This window comes from Brassica napus, chromosome C3 (assembly GCF_020379485.1).
Source record: "Brassica napus cultivar Da-Ae chromosome C3, Da-Ae, whole genome shotgun sequence".
Classification (NCBI taxonomy): Eukaryota; Viridiplantae; Streptophyta; class Magnoliopsida; order Brassicales; family Brassicaceae; genus Brassica; species Brassica napus.
The window spans coordinates 9,258,643-9,279,717 of NC_063446.1; the positions used below are offsets into that span (position 1 = coordinate 9,258,643).

The window sequence follows — 21,075 nt, forward strand, 5'->3', positions numbered from 1 at the left end:
ATTTTTTTTTTTGTTGATCTTCTCACGGTTATGAGATGAATCCCATAATTTTGTATAAGATAAGAATGAATTGCCCCTTGTTTTATTGGCATTTTTTCATGAGTTTTTTTTAATTAAAAATATCATAAAAGTAAAATATGAGAATCGTTTTTTTTGCTGAGAAACTCTTTAGAAATATTGAGAAACCATAAATTCATTAGGCATATTTTGTCACTGATACGAGATTATTTCAAACTTCTCTGTAGAAATCTACTGTTATTGATGTTCATAAACTCAGCTGTAGAATGATTATACAAATTCTTTTATTTTAAAATATTAATAAGGCAATGTCTAAAAACTCAGGCGTAGAAATCCACTGATAATGATGCTTTTAGTAATGAGTTTGCTTCCCTGAATTAATAAGTTCACACTGACTCTTGAGCAAATGTCTACAAAAGTAGACAAAGGTTTCTTAGTTGGTTGGGGGAAAGATAAGCAAAGGTTAAATAATAGAGCTGACAGGTAAAGTCATAGTCCTGCTTTTGCTGGCACATTTGGTCACTTTCATTTTTTTACATATATGCATTTAAAACACGAACTAGATGAACAAGAGGTAATTTTTTTTCTCAAATAGCATCATGAGTTTGGAGTCTTGAAATCGTTTTTTTTTTCTTACTTTTGCTGAGAGAAAACAGTTGATTTAAGGGCCTTGATTTAAATACATACGCATTTTCATGTCCTTTTCACGTGTATATATAGTTCACATAGTGGTTTGTGTTAATAGAGAAAATACCATTTCGTTCGAAAATAATTGACAAACCCCTCTGGTATCGAATCTAAACGATATATTCTCCCATTTATATATTTAAAGTTTTATAACGATGAGGCAAAAAGATATTTATGAAGACAATTATTCCTTCTATTCCAAAAAAATTCGTGTTTTAGGAAAAAAATTGTTTTAAAATACTTTTTTCAATGCATTAATTAATGATGAATTGTAAACTTTGAAAAATATAATTGTGTTTATTAAAATTCAATTGGTTATAAATTAGGAGAAATAGTTACAAAACAAACCTAATATAAATCGTGTAAATTTACATAGTGTTGATCTAACATCTTTGGATGCCCTAAGATTTTTCGAAAAAAGTTTTCAAATTAAATATGTTGAATTTTTTTTGGTATTAAAATAAAGAGATTTATGGAAAAAAAAATGCAACTAAAATAAATAAATAAATCTACAATCCGGTTCACCAAAACCGGAAAGTTTGAAATCAGAAATCATTTTATCTTTTTTTTTTGTTAGCTAATTCATATCACTATACCAAGTTTTGATTAGACTGGATGTTTTTCTAAAGAGCACTTTCGTCTGACCGTGTCTAATTTATATAAAAGAATATAACACCTCTGATTCTAGCTTCTTTTGTAATGAGCATGTCCGTACATTTCTGCTCCTGGAAATGTGAAACATGCTCATGCTCTCAAAATCATCATGTAAATTCCGGAACGCATCAATATCCAAAGCGAAAACCGGCCAGTCCATCGATCCCGTAGTCATATCCACTGGATTTGAGCAATCCGTCTGAAATCAGACCAAAAAACCCCCTCATGTCTCTCACATGACGCTGCCATAATAATCCTTCCATTTCAGCGTCTGCGGCCGATAGTCCGAATGATTCAATGTCCATTTGATCTTTAATACTCTACTCTAAGCTACTGACATTGTTATTTTCAGTCAATAAAGCATCTACTTGGCAAGTTGAAATTCAAATATCTTAAGAGGTACTATCTCAACAAGCATGGTGGGATAGTCATCATGATCGTCATCCACTTCCGTTTTAGGTTAACTTTCTGCAAATAATATATATATATATATATATATATATATTTATGTTTTATCTAATATCATATACATATATATATGATATAAATCACATTAAAACTTGATAAACCAATTTGGTCAAGTACTAATTGGTAAACATAATTTTATCAAGTTAACTTCACATCAATATTTCATTGTTAATGCAAAATTTTACATTTTAAAATAATCATTATTTATCAATACACTTATCCAATATATTTATTAGTGAGAGTTCTATAAACAAGAGTAAAAATTCTTACAAATATTATTATTAACAAAAGAATTATAAATATATTTACATATAAACACTATCGAAGTTCTTAATATAAATAAATAAATAAAAATATGTCCTCTAAAATTATACTGTCCTAAGCGGTCGTTTGGATGTCTTCCCTTGCAGACCGACTTGATTGTACATTAAAAATTAAAACACCAACTATCCTCCTTTGATGCAAAAAATTGTTTAAGATATCATATTAAAAATAAAATAATATTTTCTAATTCAATCAAAATAGAAACTTTAAATATAAACTCTTTAGGGTATCTGTCTAATCCATAACTGATAATTATTTTCCAGATATTTATTGTTTAACCCTGAAAAAAACATTTAACCCTGAATTATTCTTTTTTCTTCAAACGAAATCGCAACAACCAAAGATATTATTAGTAACCACAAAAAAAAAAGAGAGGACAATTTAAAACCTTCTCAGTCTTCAGAAGGTTATGTTATTGTACTTTTGTACAAAAAACGACGACGTGTAAAATAAACCGAGGTCAAAACACACTGCGTGTAAAGTAAACCGAGGTCAGAACACACTGGTGGATTCGGACATATCAGATACGGCTAATGTCACGGCCAAAGACGAAAGTAGTGAACCAGTTAATAGCAACATAGAAGCGGTTTCTCCAGCTGATGACTCGAGTCAGATAAGCGGATCTCCATATGAACCAGCTCACGAAACCAGTCATTGATATCCCTTTTGCGTCCTGCCCAAGTAATCTCTCTCAACCCAACATTGTTTTACGAGGTGAATTATAGTCAAATATTTGTTACCTTGCTCTCGCGGAGGTCCACTAGGGCTTTGTATCTACCGATTGTTGCCATGCTTCCAAGGTGCTTATACACAAAAGGAACTCCAAGTGCTATCTCCTTTGCACTGTTGGCTCGTCCTCCATTGGCTTTCCCAATCTCATTTAGTAGATTCGCCAAGTATTTGCCTTCTCTCTCAGCTACCTTAATTGAGCAGTAACGTAGTATAACAAGACATGAGAAGGTATAAACGATTACGAAGCTTATCTATCTACAGAGTTTACCTGAGCGAGAGCAGGAAGAGTCGGTTTTCCAGTGGTCTCAAGATATCCACTGCAGTCACCAATGGCAAACACGTCTTGTACAGAAGGTACACGCATCCATTGGTCAATACCAATTCTATACAGAGATACAAAGATACAATAAGTCTAGTCGTTGTGGAACATTTTTAGCCAAAAAAAAAGGGTCTAATGTAGAGATGTTGATGAGCTAACCTTCCACCAGGAGCTTTTGGAAGATCAAGAGAACTAACAAAAGGAGAAGGACCTACACCAGTGGACCATACTAAGAGTCCGTAGGGAACTTCTGTGCCATCGTCAAGGATTAGCTTCTGCGGCTTCACATCTTTCACAATCCCACGCACAAACCGCACTCCAGACTAATAATGTATATGAATGCAGCAAAATAATGAGCACAGAAACATTTCATGTGTTATAAATTAACCACAAGAAATCGCTAGGCGGTATAATGTAGAAAACTCGTGATTAGGTGAATTATTATTTATTTTATATTTATATAAGATACTTAGGTTTTGGATTTAATTATATAATTATTTTGATGTATGATCAAAATTAGATGATACAAAATAAAAAAAAATAGACAAGTTGTGAATCTGTACTAACATGATTATTTAATTTAACAGATTTAAACTATTTTAGATCAATTTAAACCGAGTAAAAATGGTTTTCGGATTTAAAAAAAAAATAAAAAATGTTTAGACTACGATCGATTTGCCGCCTAGATTGATTTTTAAAACCATTAATGAACTCACTTTGTTCAACTGCTTGATAGCATAGCGTCTGAGACGATCATCGAATGAAGAAAGTATATCCTTGGCCTGTAAATAATCAGATAAAACAGAGACAATTGTGAAGTGATGAAACACACATAAGGAGGAACCTGAAGAAGCAGCTTCTTGAAAACAAACCTCTATCAAAGTAACATGAATATCGTCCTTCACATGAGCATACCGTTGACGAACATCTTTCATGATGAAGTCACTGAGTTCACCGCTGAACTCTACACCAGTTGGTCCACCTCCAACCACAACGCAATGGAGCAGCCTCTGTTTCTCCTCTTTCGATATTCCTAATTTAAAACAAAGTGTTCTGTGCTAATAATTTTGATTCTTCATGAGAAATATAACATTATTTGTTTATCACTTACCAGGAGTATCAGAGAGCATGAGGTTTAGAAGAAGCTTACTGCGAATCTCCTGAGCATGGTGAACCTCACGGAGGAAGATGGCGTTTTCTAGAACTCCCTGGATTCCAAAAGTGGAGGCCTCTGCACCGCAAGCTACCACGAGCTTGTCGTAAGCTATCTTGAACTTCCACGGCTTTAATGTGTTCAAGCCATCAGTTAAAGTCTCACAGTGAACCTATCACCAATGACAAACATTTAAGAAAGCGTGCAAAGATATTTTCACCAAAAGTGAATGAGCTTTACGGTTAGGGTTTCCGGTTCAGCCTCCGAATATTTTATATATGTTCGGTTAATAATATTTCAGATTCTAGTAAATTTTATAACATTGTCTAAGATCCAAACAAGTTCAGGATAGATTGATATTATTACAAAATCGATCAAAATAACTTATAAGATTGAATATTTAAAGTATTTATGTAGGTGTTCCAAAAAAAAGAGTATTTACATTATATAGGTTCAGTGTTTTGGGGGTTTCCTGTTTGGATATCCCAAGTACAACCCTACAAAATCAATTTCGGTATGGATCGGTTCGATTCGGATTTTTCCGGTTCAGTTACAAATGCTGAGATTCAGATGATTCCCACAGTAATACCTCATGAGAATCAGCATCAAGGCGAGAGCAATTAGCGAGGAAGAAATAGGAGCCGGGCTCTCTCGAGATGGCAGGCTGGATACGAGAGATAGGCTCAGCGACGGACCTGAACTCGAGCGTGCCGACGCACGTAGAAGCGAGGAGAGGAGTGAAGACCATGTGGTTCCTAGGGGAAACGCAAACGACGTCGTATATGCTCGTATCGATCCCTTTCATCAAACGACAACCCGCCCAGCCCGACCCGAGAACCACCACTCTCGGTTTCTCTCCTTCTCTCGTCGGTGCCAAACCTTCGTACCGACTCCGATCCAATCCATTAGGAGCCGGAGACTGGACCTGTTGGGGTTGATTCAGAGTGGTGCAGAAACGGGAGGAGAGAGGGGGTGATCCGGTGTTTCGGAAGCCGATCAGGGCCGAGGATGTTGTCGGCGAGATTCGTCTCAGGTTCTTGATCAAGAACATCTTTCTTCTTCTTCTTCGTATTTGGTCAAAGTGATGGATTCTGATTTAGGAATTTTCCCTGAGTTTTGGAAGCATTTGAATATGTCTCTGTCTCGAAGATCTGTATCAGCTCAAGGAGAAGTTTCATCTTTCTTCTTTTCTTGCTTCTATTTTTAAAATAATAAAATACGATTCTTAACAGGCTTTGGGCCCATCTATCTTGTAAAATTTTCTGGGTTTAGAAAAGGAGATAGCCCATAATCATATTGGTTCATATGATGATCTTTCATTTTTTAAACCACTGCAAATAAATAGACCCACGATTTACATTTAAAACAGACCCAAGTTTATATAAGAAAATGATCGGTCAACCACTACTGCATCCGCTAATCAAGTAATCACAACAATTCCCCAAACAGTCTTGTTTGTTACACCAGTCGTATCAATTATTTACTAACACTTTTATTTATTTAAACTCGCACTGTTTGGATAAACAAAAATTTACTATGTTTTAACATGATTGTATTTGAGCGGTACATGTAGTTTAGTGATTTCGTATTCAAAACATGATTTAGAGTCCAAGAACATACCTACTTCTATTGTGGTGTGATGAAATCAAACACGAGGCACAATGCAAGAGGCTATTTAGACACTAAGATAAGTCCAATAAAGACAGCTCAAGTCTAGATTATCAAGAAAAAGAAAGCATAATGCATGGGTTTTTAATACCCAATACATATTAGTTTTACTATTATGCAACAAACATAGCATAAGAGATGCAGTAATCGGGAAAACCAATACATCTTCATCGTTTCTTGAATCCATACTTCTTACGTTCATAGAAGAGATCCGTCTTGGCACTCCCAAGGTTGACAATCTTGGGACAACCATCTCTGTCTTTCTCCTGCTGCGTACACTCTTTGCAATAGTAAGCATCCGAGATCCCAACCCCTCCGCATATAGTACACCGGCCTTGGAACGATCCGTAGTTGCATTCGTCGCAAATACGCACCAGAGTGCAGGGACGCACGTAAGAATCACAAACCACGCATTTCCCGTCGCATTTCTCACACAGTCGTCCGATGGCAATGCCGGGTTGTTTCCGGCACATGATCAGATCAGGGTGATGCTTTGCCATGGCTACTGAAACAGTGACCTGAATAATATGTAGTAGCTTTAGCCCACAAGAATAAAAATGATGTCACTTCCCTATACATGGGGTGGGTCTAGTGCTTTTAATTTCTCAGAGGAATATCGTCGAACACCTTACGTGCAGCAGTTAAAGCCGAAACACTATTCTTCTATAGTTGCAAATTTTCGGAGATCTAATACTTAATCTATGAAGCCATCAACTTTCTTGAAAAGAATCTAAGAGATATAGAGAGCTATCGCAAAGCACAAGCATCGCAAACCCTACGAGTTCGTAGCAACAAAATCAAGAAACAAAAAGAAAACGAAAACCAATCTAGAGGAATCCTATATATCGGAAAAGTCAAAAATCTTACGATTTACAGGAGATCAAACTTGAGCCAGTTAAGAGAATGTCGCGACGAGAAAGTTCCCGAGCGCCAAGTTCAATCGATAAAGGTGTGGCGTTGGATCAAATTCTGATATGGCGCTTGTGGGTTGATAAATAAAAGGGAATTTGCATTGTATGATGCAAAATAAAATTATAATTCACCATCTAACAAATTGACCTAACTTCCACACATACACCATATATTTTATATAATAATACACTTGTACCCTTCTCCACAACCGGTATAATCTGCAACAAAAATTAAATAAATTAATAATTGGTTAATGCAAAAAATAAAGCGCGGCCACACAGTTTTCACACATCACTCTTTGATAAGTTTTTATTTGTTAAATCGGAGAAGGGGGATTATTTCGTTGATGGAGACTGGGGATTGTTTCGTTGATGGAGACTGTGACGCCATCGATTTCCATGGCGACGTTTTGTTGAGAAGAAGACCATTTTTGAAAGCTCGGCCAGTGACGAAAAGGAGAAGCTTCTCGGATTCCGAAAGTGAGGGTCGTATGAGAATGACGTTATGGGAGAAGCGGCATCATGAATTAATGCTTGACGGCGGACCTATAAATATGTGGCCGTATCATAAAAGAGATGATGACTCATCGACTTTATATGGTGGTGAAGAATAATGATGGTGGATCAGTAAGTATATATCACCATGTCTTCAAAAGAAAAGAGGTGAAATAGAGGGTCCATACTATTTTATAAAGGGTTCATACTATGTATTATATATTGTACATGAGAAAACAAAATATTATAAAGTATTATATATTTCAGATTTTGATTTTATTTTAAATATATATTATACTTTATATTTGGGTTTAGGATTTAGTGGCTAGGGTTTAGATTTTAGTAATTAGGAGTTGGGGTTGGGATAGGGATAAAGTTTTAGTATTTAGGGGTTGGGATTGGAAATTGAGTCATATAATATTTTGGCTATATGAAATAGAATACTATTTAATCAATGTAGAGTAAAAATGTGATTTTATAGTGAATAAGCATGTATTATGTTTTCAAGTTGTATCATTGATATGAATATTGGTTGCGTTAACTACACCGACACAATTGATCTACAAACTCAAAATATCATTTCGTTAACCATATCCACACAAATATATATATATAACAAAATATTATATATTATTTTAGCTTTTAATTTTATTTAAAATATTATAATTTTATATTTGTGTCGGGTGTAGTGATTGGAGTGTAGGGTTAGTATTTAGGGATTGAGAGTAATGTTTACTACTTATGGGTTGTTTGTGTTACCATCAGTTCCATCACCTATACTATTTTGGTGATAAAAATTGTCTTCCCTTTGTCATGCGGTCCACCGGAAGGACTTAGCAGTCGGATATTATGCTCATGATCGTCAACTTCTATTCCACCAGTCTCAAATATAATAGTTTTGGGACAAAGTAGTCCTATACTACTACTCTATAGGTATGGAATAGAACATTTAAAAACTTCCAGATCATGATTGTGCATTTCAGTTTTTTGGGTTGCTTGGTTTGTTTTAGGCACGGTCAGTGGAGTTTCAGAGATCCCAAACTTGTGTCGTTCATCATCTAAAATGGCACCATAAACTCCAACACATGTACGAAATACATATGCAGTAACTAAGATTAAAACGTGGGTGGCTTCGCAGATGAATAGTGCTCATTAATTTTTGTCCATATCTTGCTTCGTAGAAGTCATCCCTTCTCTTCTTTGTTAACTGGGTACCTGCAGATGAAAAGGGTATAACCGGCTAATATGTGACACAAATGTTAGTTTGTTAATTATGTCAGAATCATTGTTGTCTACTTAATTTCACTTCCAAGTTTGGTTAGATAGCAAATAAGCCCTTGATAAAATTCTAAAATAGACTCTTTGTACATTTTACTTTTAAAAAAAAATTAATGAGAAATCCTGAGAAATGTGATACATTGTTAAATTAATTTTTGCTATTTATAGTCTACCACCAAACCAAATACCTTTTAGATTTTTTAACTTTAAATCTTTTTTTTCCTATTTTCATCTTCTTCATCTCATGATACTTTAAAATTATGATTCACTAAAATTTTTTTTACAATTCAGCGAAAAAATCAACTCATAATCATCCTCAATCATTTTTTTCAATTTGAACCGAATTTCATCTTCGGCGTACAAAATTTATGACCAAAAACGCATAATATTACTAATACAACTAAATCTAGTATAACTAGCAGAGCCGTCTGATAGCATGATCAAGTGGATCAGTCGAATAGGACCCGAATCAAAATATAAAGAAAAATATTTTGAAAATAAATATATTAATTGTGGTCTAAAACTTTAAATTTTTAGATATACTACTAAAATTAGAGCTTATCATCAAATATATATAAACAGAACTATAAACTTTAAAAATTACTCTATTACATCGTCAAATATACTATTAATTTTACTAAAACATGTGTAACTAGTATAATTGGTACAACTAAATCGCGTATAACCAGTATACCTTTATAACTAATATGGTTATTTTTGGCTTTTGTTTTCAGCGTACGAATGATAGTGATGATCTAGAAATAATGAAACATATTGGTATAATCCTTCCTCGTTTGAGTGTGTCAAAATATGTTAATAGTTTGTCTTCTATAATATTTTATATGAATAATATTTGTTTAACTAATGGACTAGTTATACTATTTCTAGAAATAAAATCATCTTTTATCTTTTTGCTTCTCAAACTGAATAAGGTTGATGTGGTGTTAGAAAAAATTACGGTAGTAAAAGATTTAGAAGAATATAATTAAAAGATGATGTAGAAACCATAAGATTTTGAAAAGAATGCATAAGATATATGTTTAGCGGTTGGACTACGATAATAATATGTTATTTTCACATTAAACGGTAGACTTCTCGGAAAAAAAACCCATTTTCTTGATATCTATTTTATCAAAGTAGAAGTACTTTAAACTTTTGTTTGACAACATAGATAGCAGTTAAAAAAATAGTGATGTTTGGAAACATGGATAACAGTAAGTTAGGAAAAAAAATATTAAAATGGGCTTATGCTATTTAAAACATTGGAAGTCCATTACATTATATTAAAAAGTAATGAACTTATGTTACTTGATATACATATTCAAATCAAAATAATAATTTAAAATTAATTTATATCAAAAATTCATTCAAAAATATACATAGATTCAAAATTTGATTTTTACTAACATATTTTTCAATAACCATTATAAAAAATGTTTTCAATATATATAAGAAAAATACAATACAAAGCTCAATTTCAAACACCAACTTAAATTATGGTTTTTATATTTCAAATTGAAATTTAAAAATATAATATATGTGATTATTTATATGATTGTACGTATAAAATATTATTAATTATAAGATTACTTATTTGATGTTACGTATAAAATATGATTAATTATACGATAACACATATTTTGTAACCTATGATGACACATATAGGATATATAATAGTGATTAGGGGTGGGCGTTCGGGTCCGTTTTCGGGTTTGTTTGGGATTTCGTGTTCGGTTCAGATTTTTGAGGATTCAGTTCGGATTTGGATAATCAATTCAAAGTATTTTAAAGAATTTAAAATTTATTATATGCTTTAATTTTATTAAAAATCTATAAACAAAAGAATAAATTACAATAAAATATGAATAACATATGTCAGAGTACCTAACTTAACATATAAATTGGCTTGGTTTAAATATTTGGATAGATAATTAATAATTATTTAAGTATTTTTGGAGTTTTGAGTATATTTTAACTATTTTAGATATTTACGTTTGATTATTTGTATATATTTTCAAGTATTTAAACAAACTTAAAAGTATCATATATATTATGGATGTTTATATATATATTAAATCTAAAAATAATTAATATATATAAGTATATAAATCTATTTTGGATACCTAAAATACTTCGGTTCGGATCAGATTAACTTTCAGTTCTTCAAATACCAAAATTTTGAATAATTCAGATATTTTATCAATTTTGGTTCTGATTTAGTACTACTTATTCGGATTGTGATCGGTTCGGTTCTTCGAATTCGAGTTTTTTGCCCGATCTTAAATAGTGACATAAAAAAACAAATTGCATTATATTTTTTAAAAAATACACCCCGCAGGTGCGCGTATCAAAATCTAGTTGACATTAATATAAGATTTTTTTTTATAACCGTAGTGTGATCCCTAAGGCTTTATAGGCCCAAGGACTAATCACTACGAAACACAGAGGATCCGCATTTTCTTACCACTTAAGACGCTTCGGGTGGGTAAAGGAAATCGAATCCAGGGCGGTACCCACAGCTGTGAACCCTTTACCACTAGGCCATGACCACTTGGTTGACATTAAAATAAGATAAGAAATCAACTAAGTTTAAACACATACAAGAATAATCCAGTAAAACTTACATATTCCGATTGTAATCGGGTAGCTAGGTCGTACAGATTTTATTTGATTCTCGTTATATTTGTATTGCAAATGCTTTATGCAGTTTCAAAATGATTTTTTTTTTAAAAAAAGGCTTCTCTTAGTCTCTGACGGTCACTAGCTAAGAGCACGATTATGGTGTATCTTCGGTGGGATCTTAAGGGGGGGACCACAAAAATTGTAAAACCGAGGAGACAAGTTTCTTCATTAAGAGACATTTTCATTTGGTCATTGTACTGTTTGCGGGCTCCACTGACGCGTGGCGGTCCGTGATTGAATTATTTTTATTTTTTTTAAATCAGAAAAAAAAAAATTAAGAACCGTGAAAAATCCCTACCGATAAGGATGCCCTAAGAAGCTGACAGATCTAGTACAGCTTAGTAATAACCTTTTTTTTTGTTCAACGTAAAACATTAACTTTGATTCTCAATTTTTTTTAAAGTTACATATATAAATATAGATTTCAAATTATTCATTAATTTTAACTAAAATTTCTGAAAAATATTATTTATAATTCTCAAAATCTCAGATCCAGCTATCAACTATGACCAGCAAGATCTTTCTCAAAAAAAAAAAAACTATGACCAGCAAGAAACAAAACTACAAAAGAAAGTAATCCAATCAAATTACAACTCTTAAGCTCTAACGGATCGACAACGTTCCTAGAATCTGTTTTTATTATTGTAAATGAAACTCCCTCGAACTGAATAAACCCACATATAAACAATTTTTGTCAACGACGTATATAATGTGGATTAAATCGAAGTAATGATATATGTAGATGATAATAACACAGACCACTAAGTTATATGTTCTGGCCACACACGCATACAAGTAGAAACATAATACAAAAAAGTTCTATCACATCCACGATGCTTTTTTCAGAACCAAGAAGAAGTGAAGAAACAAATTTATAGAAGAAAAATTAGGTAGGTTTTATATAGAACTAAGTAAATTTGTAACCAATTTTAGTTGTAAAAAATCAATTAAATTTCTTCCACATTTTTGTGATAAAGTATAGTAACGGGTCCGATCAACTGACAAAAGAGAAGCTTATCGCATCGGCTTACCCGGAGCCGTTACCGTCTTCTAATTCACAGGTTTCTGGTGATATCTAGCTTTCACCTTCAACACAAATTTTCTTCTCTTGTTCAGCATAGGAAAACTTCAAGTTCAACTAGAAATAGAATAAAGCGTTCAGTTTTCGTATATTGGTTAGCTTTATCACACCACATGTTGCTTATTAAGTTCTTTGAAACACATATGAGTGAGTATATCTAATGTTTTGTCTATCTAAATCATAATGGCATATGTTTGGCCAATATCCATGATACCTATGATCTTTGCCATTTTCATAACTAGAGGTCGAGCCCCGCGCAAGCGCGGAGTTATTTGTGTATGCTGTTGTTGTTCAGTTTTACTTAGTGTTAGCGTTGTTAGTTATGTTGTTCTTATACTTGTGTTGGTGAGTGCAGTTATTTGGCAAAGCAGAGGGTCGGAAGTGGTGGAATTAGTAGGGAGACAGTTGTTTGTTGTTGATTACGTGTAGGACGCTTTGTGAACGAAGACCAGTTGATACATATATATTTTTTTGTATTTAGTTGTCTGCATCCTAATTCCCACCGAGGAACATATGATGGTGTGCTTGTGTCACTTTTTCTAGGGTTTTTGTTTTGTTTTGTCGGCTATTGGATTTTAGTTGGTTTCTTTGTTGCATTGTTTAACGTCGATGCCATGCAACTATCTGAACATGTTGTCATGCATGAAGCAAAAGACATGCTTATTTTCACGAAATGCAAAGACCCATCAACGTTCCCCTTTATTTAAAAACCAAGTAACTCTTCTCCTGGTGGGAGATAGTTTGCAGATAATTAAAGATAACCAAAGTTGAAAGTAGGATAAACATATGAAAATGGTTATTTCATTGACACATAAGCTAAGTGGGGATGACGGTTTGATGGACTTGAAACAATCACTCATGTGCCTCTTTTCTTCGTTTTCAAAGCTTAGCATTGCTTCATCAACTTCTTCAGCTCTCCTGGGCACATGAACCGTGTAGCTAACAGTTGCTGCTGATAGTATAGATTGAGAATCCACGTCTGGAGTTTTGTTGCTGCTGGCAGTCTGAAACACAGTTGTACGTGTGTGTTATATTAGATGATGTTATTCTGTTAAATATATGCATAAAAGTACTATATTCAGCAGAAATTGTTTAGCATCAACATGTTTCTTGAGAAAAAATAGATGACTATCCCTAAATATTTTTTGGACTGACCGTGGTGACCACCAAGACAAACTGGGTTATATCATCTCAGTTCATAAGACCCCTAAAGGGGCCACATCATCGTCAGTCATACAGTGCTCGTAGATATGAGAGGTTGGACTCTTGGATCTAGCATGATCTAGATATAGCGAAGCCGTTCGTATCAGTTATGAGCGTTTTTTTATGGTGTGCGTAAAAAGGGGGAGATGAAGAGATAGAGGGAGACTAAGAGTTCCATGGATTTGATTGGAGAAGTTTAGACAGAAGCGTCTGTGTATTTGAGGGGAGGCGCATGATTGGGAAAACCATAGGTCTCACTTGAAGACGAAGAGCTGACGACTTGCAGACTTTTTAGGGCCATTTTTATGGTTTATTAAGATATGCTTAGGCTTTAATCAAATGTATAAGCTGATGTAATAGATGGGCTAGCGAGTTTAAAAAATAAGCCCACAAATCAATCAGCAAATAATAGAGAACATGATTTGTAAATCATTTTATTTATTTGTGGGACATTATTAAATCGACCTTCATAAATATATATTAGTGGTATAAATGTTGGTGTTTATATATCAATAACCCGGGTTCGAGCCATGGGCTTGACATTTTTTCACTTTTTTAAAAGGTAGGACCCACAAAATGCTGACGTGCCGCGCTGAGGAGCCTTAAAACTGGCTCATTATAATGTTGATTCATTTCAGTATGTTAATACTTCTGTGAATTAGTTTAGACTACAGATGACATAGTAAATCACAATAATGTTGCTTCATTTTATATAATTCACATATGTATCATTCAAATATTATATAATTATCTCACTACTTAGTAAACCAATCTTATAATCATACCTATTCTTAACCTTACCTTAATAAGATCTCAATTACTCTCATGTTAATGGTTGCATTCCCACCATTTCCCATGTTTTTATTATCCCCTCTTATTAATTAGTTTTATTAATTTAATTAGAAGAAATTCTAGATATCTATTGATAAAGATATCTTATACTATTTAAACATTTGATATTCTATTCGGTTTGATTCAATTCTTCCAAATTTTCGATATTTTAAAATATAAAATATGACACAGTTTTCTGTTTAGTTTACAGAAAAAATGATTATCCAGTTTTTTATGTTTGTTTTTCGTTTGGTTAAGTTCTTATTTTCATTGTCCATACTTAGGAATATATTCTAACGAGAGAAACTACCTTTTGGATTTTTACTAAGAACTAGGTGTTTTCCTGCACCATGTTGCAGAAATAAAGTTTTAAAATTATATTGATAAATAAATTTTTGTTAATTTTTTGGTTTTATTATTTGCGTACAATATTTTAATTCTATGTAAAAATTAAGATAAAATAAATATTTTTATTTAAATTTATATTTAATTATATATATATATATATATATCTTGTAAATATTATTATTTTTTATTTTGGTTAATATATATTAAATAAATCTATAAAATCAAGGGAAAGTTTTGTTGTGTATAATTAACAAAACATAAAATTAAATAATATTTCTAAAAAATTTTCAATATTAAAAAGAAATAATCATAATAAGATTATAAAATTATTTTTTTTGAAAATGCATAATTTTTTTTAAGATTTTTTTTAGTAATAAAAATTATAAAATTATTTAAATAAAATTAAATAATATTTTTGAAAATTATTATATATTATTATATTTCTAACTTTACTATTTATTCTTATACTAGGATAAGACATGCGCCTTGCGCAGGGTAAATTTATTTGTATATATTATCGATAGTTTCTTTTATATATTTGATCATTTTATTTATATATATAAAATAGTTTTTGTTGTTATTATATAATTTCTTTCCGATGGATCAGATCAATTTTTATTAAAAATAATGGAACAAAACTATAATTAATACATCATGGGTTGATCGGATCGGACATTAAACAAATTATGACATAAAACATTATTTTTTCTATCGAACACATTCTTTAAAAAAATGAACATTATTGTTTTCACAGTTGAATTATTTTGACTTTTATCTTCCATATGGTTTTGAAAGCTTTCAAATCAACCATCGAATTGATACATGTCATTTTAATGTTTTTAGTCGTATACTGAAGGAAAACTTACATTTTTGTATTTTAAATTCGTTTTAAAAAATTCAAAATATAACATATAAGAAAAAATCTAACATATAAGAAAAATATAACATATAAGGTGTCCTCATTTTTGTATTTTAAATTCGTTTAAAAAAATATATAACATATAAGGTTTTCTATTTTTGTAATTTAAAGTCATTTTAAAAAAATTCAAAATATAACATATAAGAAAAAATCTAGTTTTTTAATTATATGGTTAATGTGATTGTTTATTTTTTTAATAATATAAAATTAAAAAAAATGAAAAAAGATGCAAAAATTGTTATCAAATCTTTATTATTCATAATCATTAATTGTCATATATATGTAAATCATATTAGGTAATTTCGTAGCTTTTATTTAGGGAAAGAATACACACTTCTTATATTTTAGGTTAATATAATGTTCTCTAGTGGACATTAAACAAATTATGACATAAAAACCTTATTTTTTTCCTCGAACACATTCTTGAAAAAGTGAACAGTATTGTTTTCACAGTTGAATTATTTTGACTTTTATCTTACCTATGGTTTTAAAAGCTTTCAAATCAACCATCGAACTGATACATGTCATTTTAATGTTTTTAATAGTATACTTAAGGAAAACTTACATTTTTGTAATTTAAAATCGTTTTAAAAAATTCAAAATATAACATATAAGAAAAAATCTAACATATAAGAAAAATATAACACATAAGGTGTCCTCATTTTTGTATTTTAAAGTCGTTTAAAAAAAAAGAACATATAAGGTTTCTTCATTTTTGTAATTTAAAGTCATTTTAAAAATTTCAAAATATAACATATAAGAAAAAATCAAAATTTTTTATTATATGGTTAATGTGATTGTTTATTTTTTTTAATAATATAAAATTAAACAAAAATGAAGAAGGATGCAAAAATTGTTATCAAATCTTTATTATTCATAATCATTAATTGTCATATATATGTAAATCAAATTAGGTAATTCTGTAGCTTTTATTTAAGGAAAGAATACACACTTCTTATATTTTAAGTTAATATAATGTTCTCTAGTGGACATTAAACAAATATGACATAAAAACCTTATTTTTTCCATCGAACACATTCTTGAAAAAAGTGAACAGTATTGTTTCCACAGTTAAATTATTTTGACTTTTATCTTCCAAATGGTTTTGAAAGCTTTCAAATCAACCATCGAATTAATACATGTCATTTTAATGTTTTTAGTCGTATATTTAAGGAAAACTTACATTTTTGTAGTTTAAAGTCGTTTTAAAAAAATTCAAAATATAACATATAAGAAAATTCTAACATATAAGAAAAATATAACATATAAGGTGTCCTCATTTTTGTATTTTAAAGTCTTTTAAATATATATATATATATAACATATAAGGTTTCCTCATTTTTGTAATTTAAAGTCATTTTAAGAAATTCAAAATATAACATATAAGAAAAAATCTAATTTTTTTATTATATGGTTAATGTGATTGTTTAATTTTTTTAATAATATAAATTTAAACAAAAATGAAGAAGGATGCATAAATTGTTATCAAATCTTTATTATTCATAATCATTAATTGCCATATATATGTAAATCATATTAGGTAATTCCGTAGCTTTTATTTAAGGAAAGAATACACACTTCCTATATTTTAGGTTAATATAATTTCTCTAGTGTTATATAATTATGAAATAATGTGACACCATTAGATTAAACTATACTTTATATTAGATGCTTTAGAATTCTTTGAAATGAAATTTAGAAGGCATTTAGAGTGCCATCTAGGATTTGGAGTTTTTTTTAATTAATACAAAATTAAGGTTCTAATTTTTCAAATGCTTCTCAATTAATATATAGGGGATTAATGATGATTTATAAGTTATTACTTTGTTCTAAAAACTTACCAAAATTATAAAACAACATTAAATGTTCATGTCACAATTAGTCCAAACCATGTCATATTTATTAATATGTCATGTTATTATTTTGCTTTCAAAATTAATGTGGTGATGACATGTGTCAAAATCACTTGGTAAATAATGCATAGGAGATAGAAAATCTTGTAAGTTTGATCAAACGTCCGGCTTTAAATACTCACACCAAGTGATTTAGGTTTAGACCACAAGTTTTTTCATAGATATTATTTTGATTGCAGATATTTTATATATATTTTTTTGAGTTGAGAGTGATGTTTATTTGAGCAAACGAGAGTGATGTTTAATTTGCTTTTGAATCGGTCTAATCCTGTGGTCCATTATTTGCTCAATTCATCTTAGATTAACTTATATTATTATACCATACTACTCTGGTTTGCTCCAAAAAAAAAAAAAAAAAAATAATACCATACTACTCTGGTACTTTAAGATCCATCTGATTGGGATAAGAGAAACGCAATCGAATACTATGTTTTTATTTGAACAGAACTAATCATAAGTTCATAACTGTGTATTTTACAAATTGTTCTTTACCTATTCCAAATTACTATCAAGAGAATAGAAAATAAGTGATTTTATATTGTATATTGAAAAATAAATAAAAAGAACTAGGGAAAATTCAAAGGAGATATTTCATCTAGCTTTTTTTCATTGAAAAAACATAAAAAGAAAGAGATAGATAGAAATGTTTTGAAAGAAAACTCTTTTGTTTTCAATTTAGAATAAAATCACTTGTTTTCCACTCTGTGAATGCGTGAATGATTTAATATTATATATGTGTGTTGTATGATACTAAGATTAAATATATTCTAATACTATAAATTAAAATTTTATAATTATTTTAATACATCTCGTCCAAAAAATATTATATAGTATATATTATTTTTATAAAAAATATTATTAAAATAATATATTATTTTAATAATTTGCTTCCAGTTAAATGAATTTCTAGATCCGTAACTGAGAATAAACTCTTTTATTCTTATGTATATTTGTAATGTATCAAGAAAAAACACATAGATAGGATATTCAATGTCAATAAAATAAAATCATGGGGATTATTGACAAAAAAAGGCATAGGGAGAGCATTAAAAATATCAAGGAAAAAAACAAAAAGAGAACACTAAAAATATCTTCTTTACAGATCGTTTATGTCCATTATTTTCTAGACGGTTGACAAAGAAATACCCATTTTTGTTTACATAGCGGTTCCTAGTCCTACACAATACAAACACAGCCACACACTCGCACAAAGTTTTTTTTTTTTTTTAACTAATAAAGTTATACTACTTAATAACGAGTCAAAAGTCATTTCTTGTGGGTCAGTAGGATACGTGTAAGATTCTTAGTGAATAAAAACAGCGCATACACAAACCCACTTGTCACTCGAGGAACCAGAAACTCCATGTTTGTCCGCCTCTAGTTCCAGAGGCCAGTATAAACACCAACTCTCACTCCCAACTTTTTTATCGAACTACAAACTTTAGAATCCACCTGAAAGATAAAATAAACATTTATCAAACCATCAGAACTGAGATCTTTCTAGTCTCTTACTATACTTAACCTTATCCAGTTAACAATGACCTCATTTTCTGCCTTCTCTGAAATGATGGGCTCCGAGTACGAGTCTCCTGCATTAAGCGGGGAGTATTGTCCGACGCTGGCCGCGAGCTGTCCGAAGAAACCTGCGGGTCGGAAGAAGTTTCGGGAGACGCGTCACCCAATTTACAGAGGAGTTCGTCAGAGACACTCAGGTAAGTGGGTGTGCGAGGTGAGAGAGCCAAACAAGAAATCCAGGATTTGGCTCGGTACTTTCCTAACCGCCGAGATCGCAGCTCGTGCTCACGACGTCGCCGCCATAGCCCTCCGTGGCAAATCCGCCTGCCTCAATTTCGCCGACTCGGCTTGGCGGCTCCGTATCCCGGAGACAACATGCCCCAAGGATATCCAGAAGGCGGCTGCTGAAGCCGCGGTGGCTTTTCAGGCTGAGATAAATGATACGACGACGGATCATGGCCTGGACGTGGAGGAGACGATCGTGGAGGCTATTTTTGCGGAGGAAAACAACGATGGGTTTTATATGGACGAGGAGGAGTCCATGTTCGGGATGCCGTCCTTGTTGGCTAGCATGGCGGAAGGGATGCTTTTGCCGCCACCGTCGGTACGATTCGAACATAACTATGACTTTGACGGAGATGCCGACGTGTCCCTTTGGAGTTATTAATACATAGATTTTTTATTTCCAGTTTTTGTATAATACTTTTTTTTGGATTCTTCCTTTTTATAGGACATCCTTTATTTTTTTGTTGGTGTTGTGAAAGCGAGTGTATCTGTAACAATGTTGTAACGACTCGGTAAATGTGAAAAGTTTATAAATCTTTTGTGAATACACCAAGTCATGAGTATTACTTCTTGTTCGGAAACGCACTAGTCATGCAGTAGATTCAGTGAGTTATCAAAAAATCAGAAATTAATCGGGATTAGTTTTTCAACTTTTTATATTTATATAAGGGTATTTGGCTATTTGCGTAGCTAATACAAAAAAAAACCTCTTTGGTCTAAGTGGTAACTGAGCGACTTACGTCCAATTGAACTTAGGCTCAAACTCTGAAATTTTTTGTACAGTTTTTCGTAACTCTTTCACACTAAAAATGTAACTAAAGTACATTGATTTTTAACAAAAAATCAATACAAAAATGAAATTTCTTCATGACTCCAATATTATAGCCAATTATGTTGATTCACCACAGTGGTTGGCCGCTTCATGTATACTCGCCGGCTAGGCAGCTGAGTTAAATGAATTTTAGAGTAGGGGTATTATTGTATATAGAAACTATATGGAAATGGAACACTTCAGTTATTACTTCTTTTAGCAAAAGTTATGGGGTATCTAATCAATAGAAAAAAATTATGTGCATTATTATGAATAGCACAAATTATAGGGAAACCTCCTGGTAATATAGTAAATATCAAAAGTTAAGTACAGTTAGAAAATAAAATAAAAATTCCGGGCCTTTTGTTTGTGTGTGTGAATGGAACAACAAGTATAGGCGATAAGTTTCAAAACCATTTGTAAATAGTGAAGGTATTAGGCAGTTCAATAATTGAAAATATTTCAAATTTAGATAGAAAATACAAATAAACTGAATCCAAAAATCCAAATCAAACCCGACCCACTAGAAATAAATTTGAACCGATCCGGACCCAATATAAATATTGAATGAATCATGTTCTCTGGTATTTCGAGTTATGAATTTTACCAGATTCGAATCCGAAGCCGAATGAATATCCGAAAAAACTCGAAAATTTCAAAATCCGAAAAAAGGAATTCATACCAAACTCGATCTCAATCTTTAATATGTATCCAAAATACACTATGATATTATCAAATACCTAAAATAATTATGTTTTACATGAATAATTAACTAAAATA

The 21,075-nt window shown here is 31.4% G+C and overlaps 3 protein-coding genes across 3 annotated transcripts; 1 reads left to right on the forward strand and 2 right to left on the reverse strand.

Annotated features, from left to right (window-relative positions):
• Positions 1-2,479: 2,479 nt before the first annotated feature.
• LOC106388079 (internal alternative NAD(P)H-ubiquinone oxidoreductase A2, mitochondrial) lies at positions 2,480-5,652 on the reverse strand. The gene is made up of 8 exons (XM_013828058.3): positions 4,945-5,652; positions 4,314-4,527; positions 4,075-4,235; positions 3,919-3,984; positions 3,362-3,525; positions 3,152-3,266; positions 2,892-3,071; positions 2,480-2,824 (listed from the first exon to the last, which is right to left on the reverse strand). The coding sequence occupies exons 1-8, from the start codon at positions 5,404-5,406 to the stop codon at positions 2,672-2,674; spliced, it is 1,515 nt and encodes a 504-aa protein (XP_013683512.1). The 5' UTR covers positions 5,407-5,652; the 3' UTR covers positions 2,480-2,671.
• A 357-nt stretch (positions 5,653-6,009) lies between these two features.
• On the reverse strand, positions 6,010-7,486 carry LOC106385393 (PHD finger-like domain-containing protein 5A). The gene is made up of 2 exons (XM_013825317.3): positions 6,891-7,486; positions 6,010-6,541 (listed from the first exon to the last, which is right to left on the reverse strand). The coding sequence occupies exon 2, from the start codon at positions 6,521-6,523 to the stop codon at positions 6,191-6,193; it is 333 nt and encodes a 110-aa protein (XP_013680771.1). The 5' UTR covers positions 6,524-6,541; positions 6,891-7,486; the 3' UTR covers positions 6,010-6,190.
• Positions 7,487-18,931: 11,445 nt separating this feature from the next.
• On the forward strand, positions 18,932-20,033 carry LOC106388078 (dehydration-responsive element-binding protein 1B-like). The gene has a single exon (XM_013828057.3). It carries the CDS (start codon positions 19,222-19,224, stop codon positions 19,864-19,866), a length of 645 nt encoding a protein of 214 aa, XP_013683511.1. The 5' UTR covers positions 18,932-19,221; the 3' UTR covers positions 19,867-20,033.
• Positions 20,034-21,075: the final 1,042 nt, after the last annotated feature.

Excerpts from the sequence above, each read along its gene's own strand:
- LOC106385393 (XM_013825317.3), bottom strand. The coding sequence starts at position 6,523 with ATGGCAAAGCATCACCCTGATCTGATCATGTGCCGGAAACAACCCGGC.
- LOC106388079 (XM_013828058.3), bottom strand. The coding sequence starts at position 5,406 with ATGTTCTTGATCAAGAACCTGAGACGAATCTCGCCGACAACATCCTCG. Across the intron at positions 4,528-4,944 it reads TTGATGCTGATTCTCATGAG|GTTCACTGTGAGACTTTAAC; the intron begins GTATTACTGTGG and ends CATTGGTGATAG. Across the intron at positions 3,267-3,361 it reads CCAAAAGCTCCTGGTGGAAG|AATTGGTATTGACCAATGGA; the intron begins GTTAGCTCATCA and ends ATCTCTGTATAG.
- LOC106388078 (XM_013828057.3), top strand. The coding sequence starts at position 19,222 with ATGACCTCATTTTCTGCCTTCTCTGAAATGATGGGCTCCGAGTACGAG.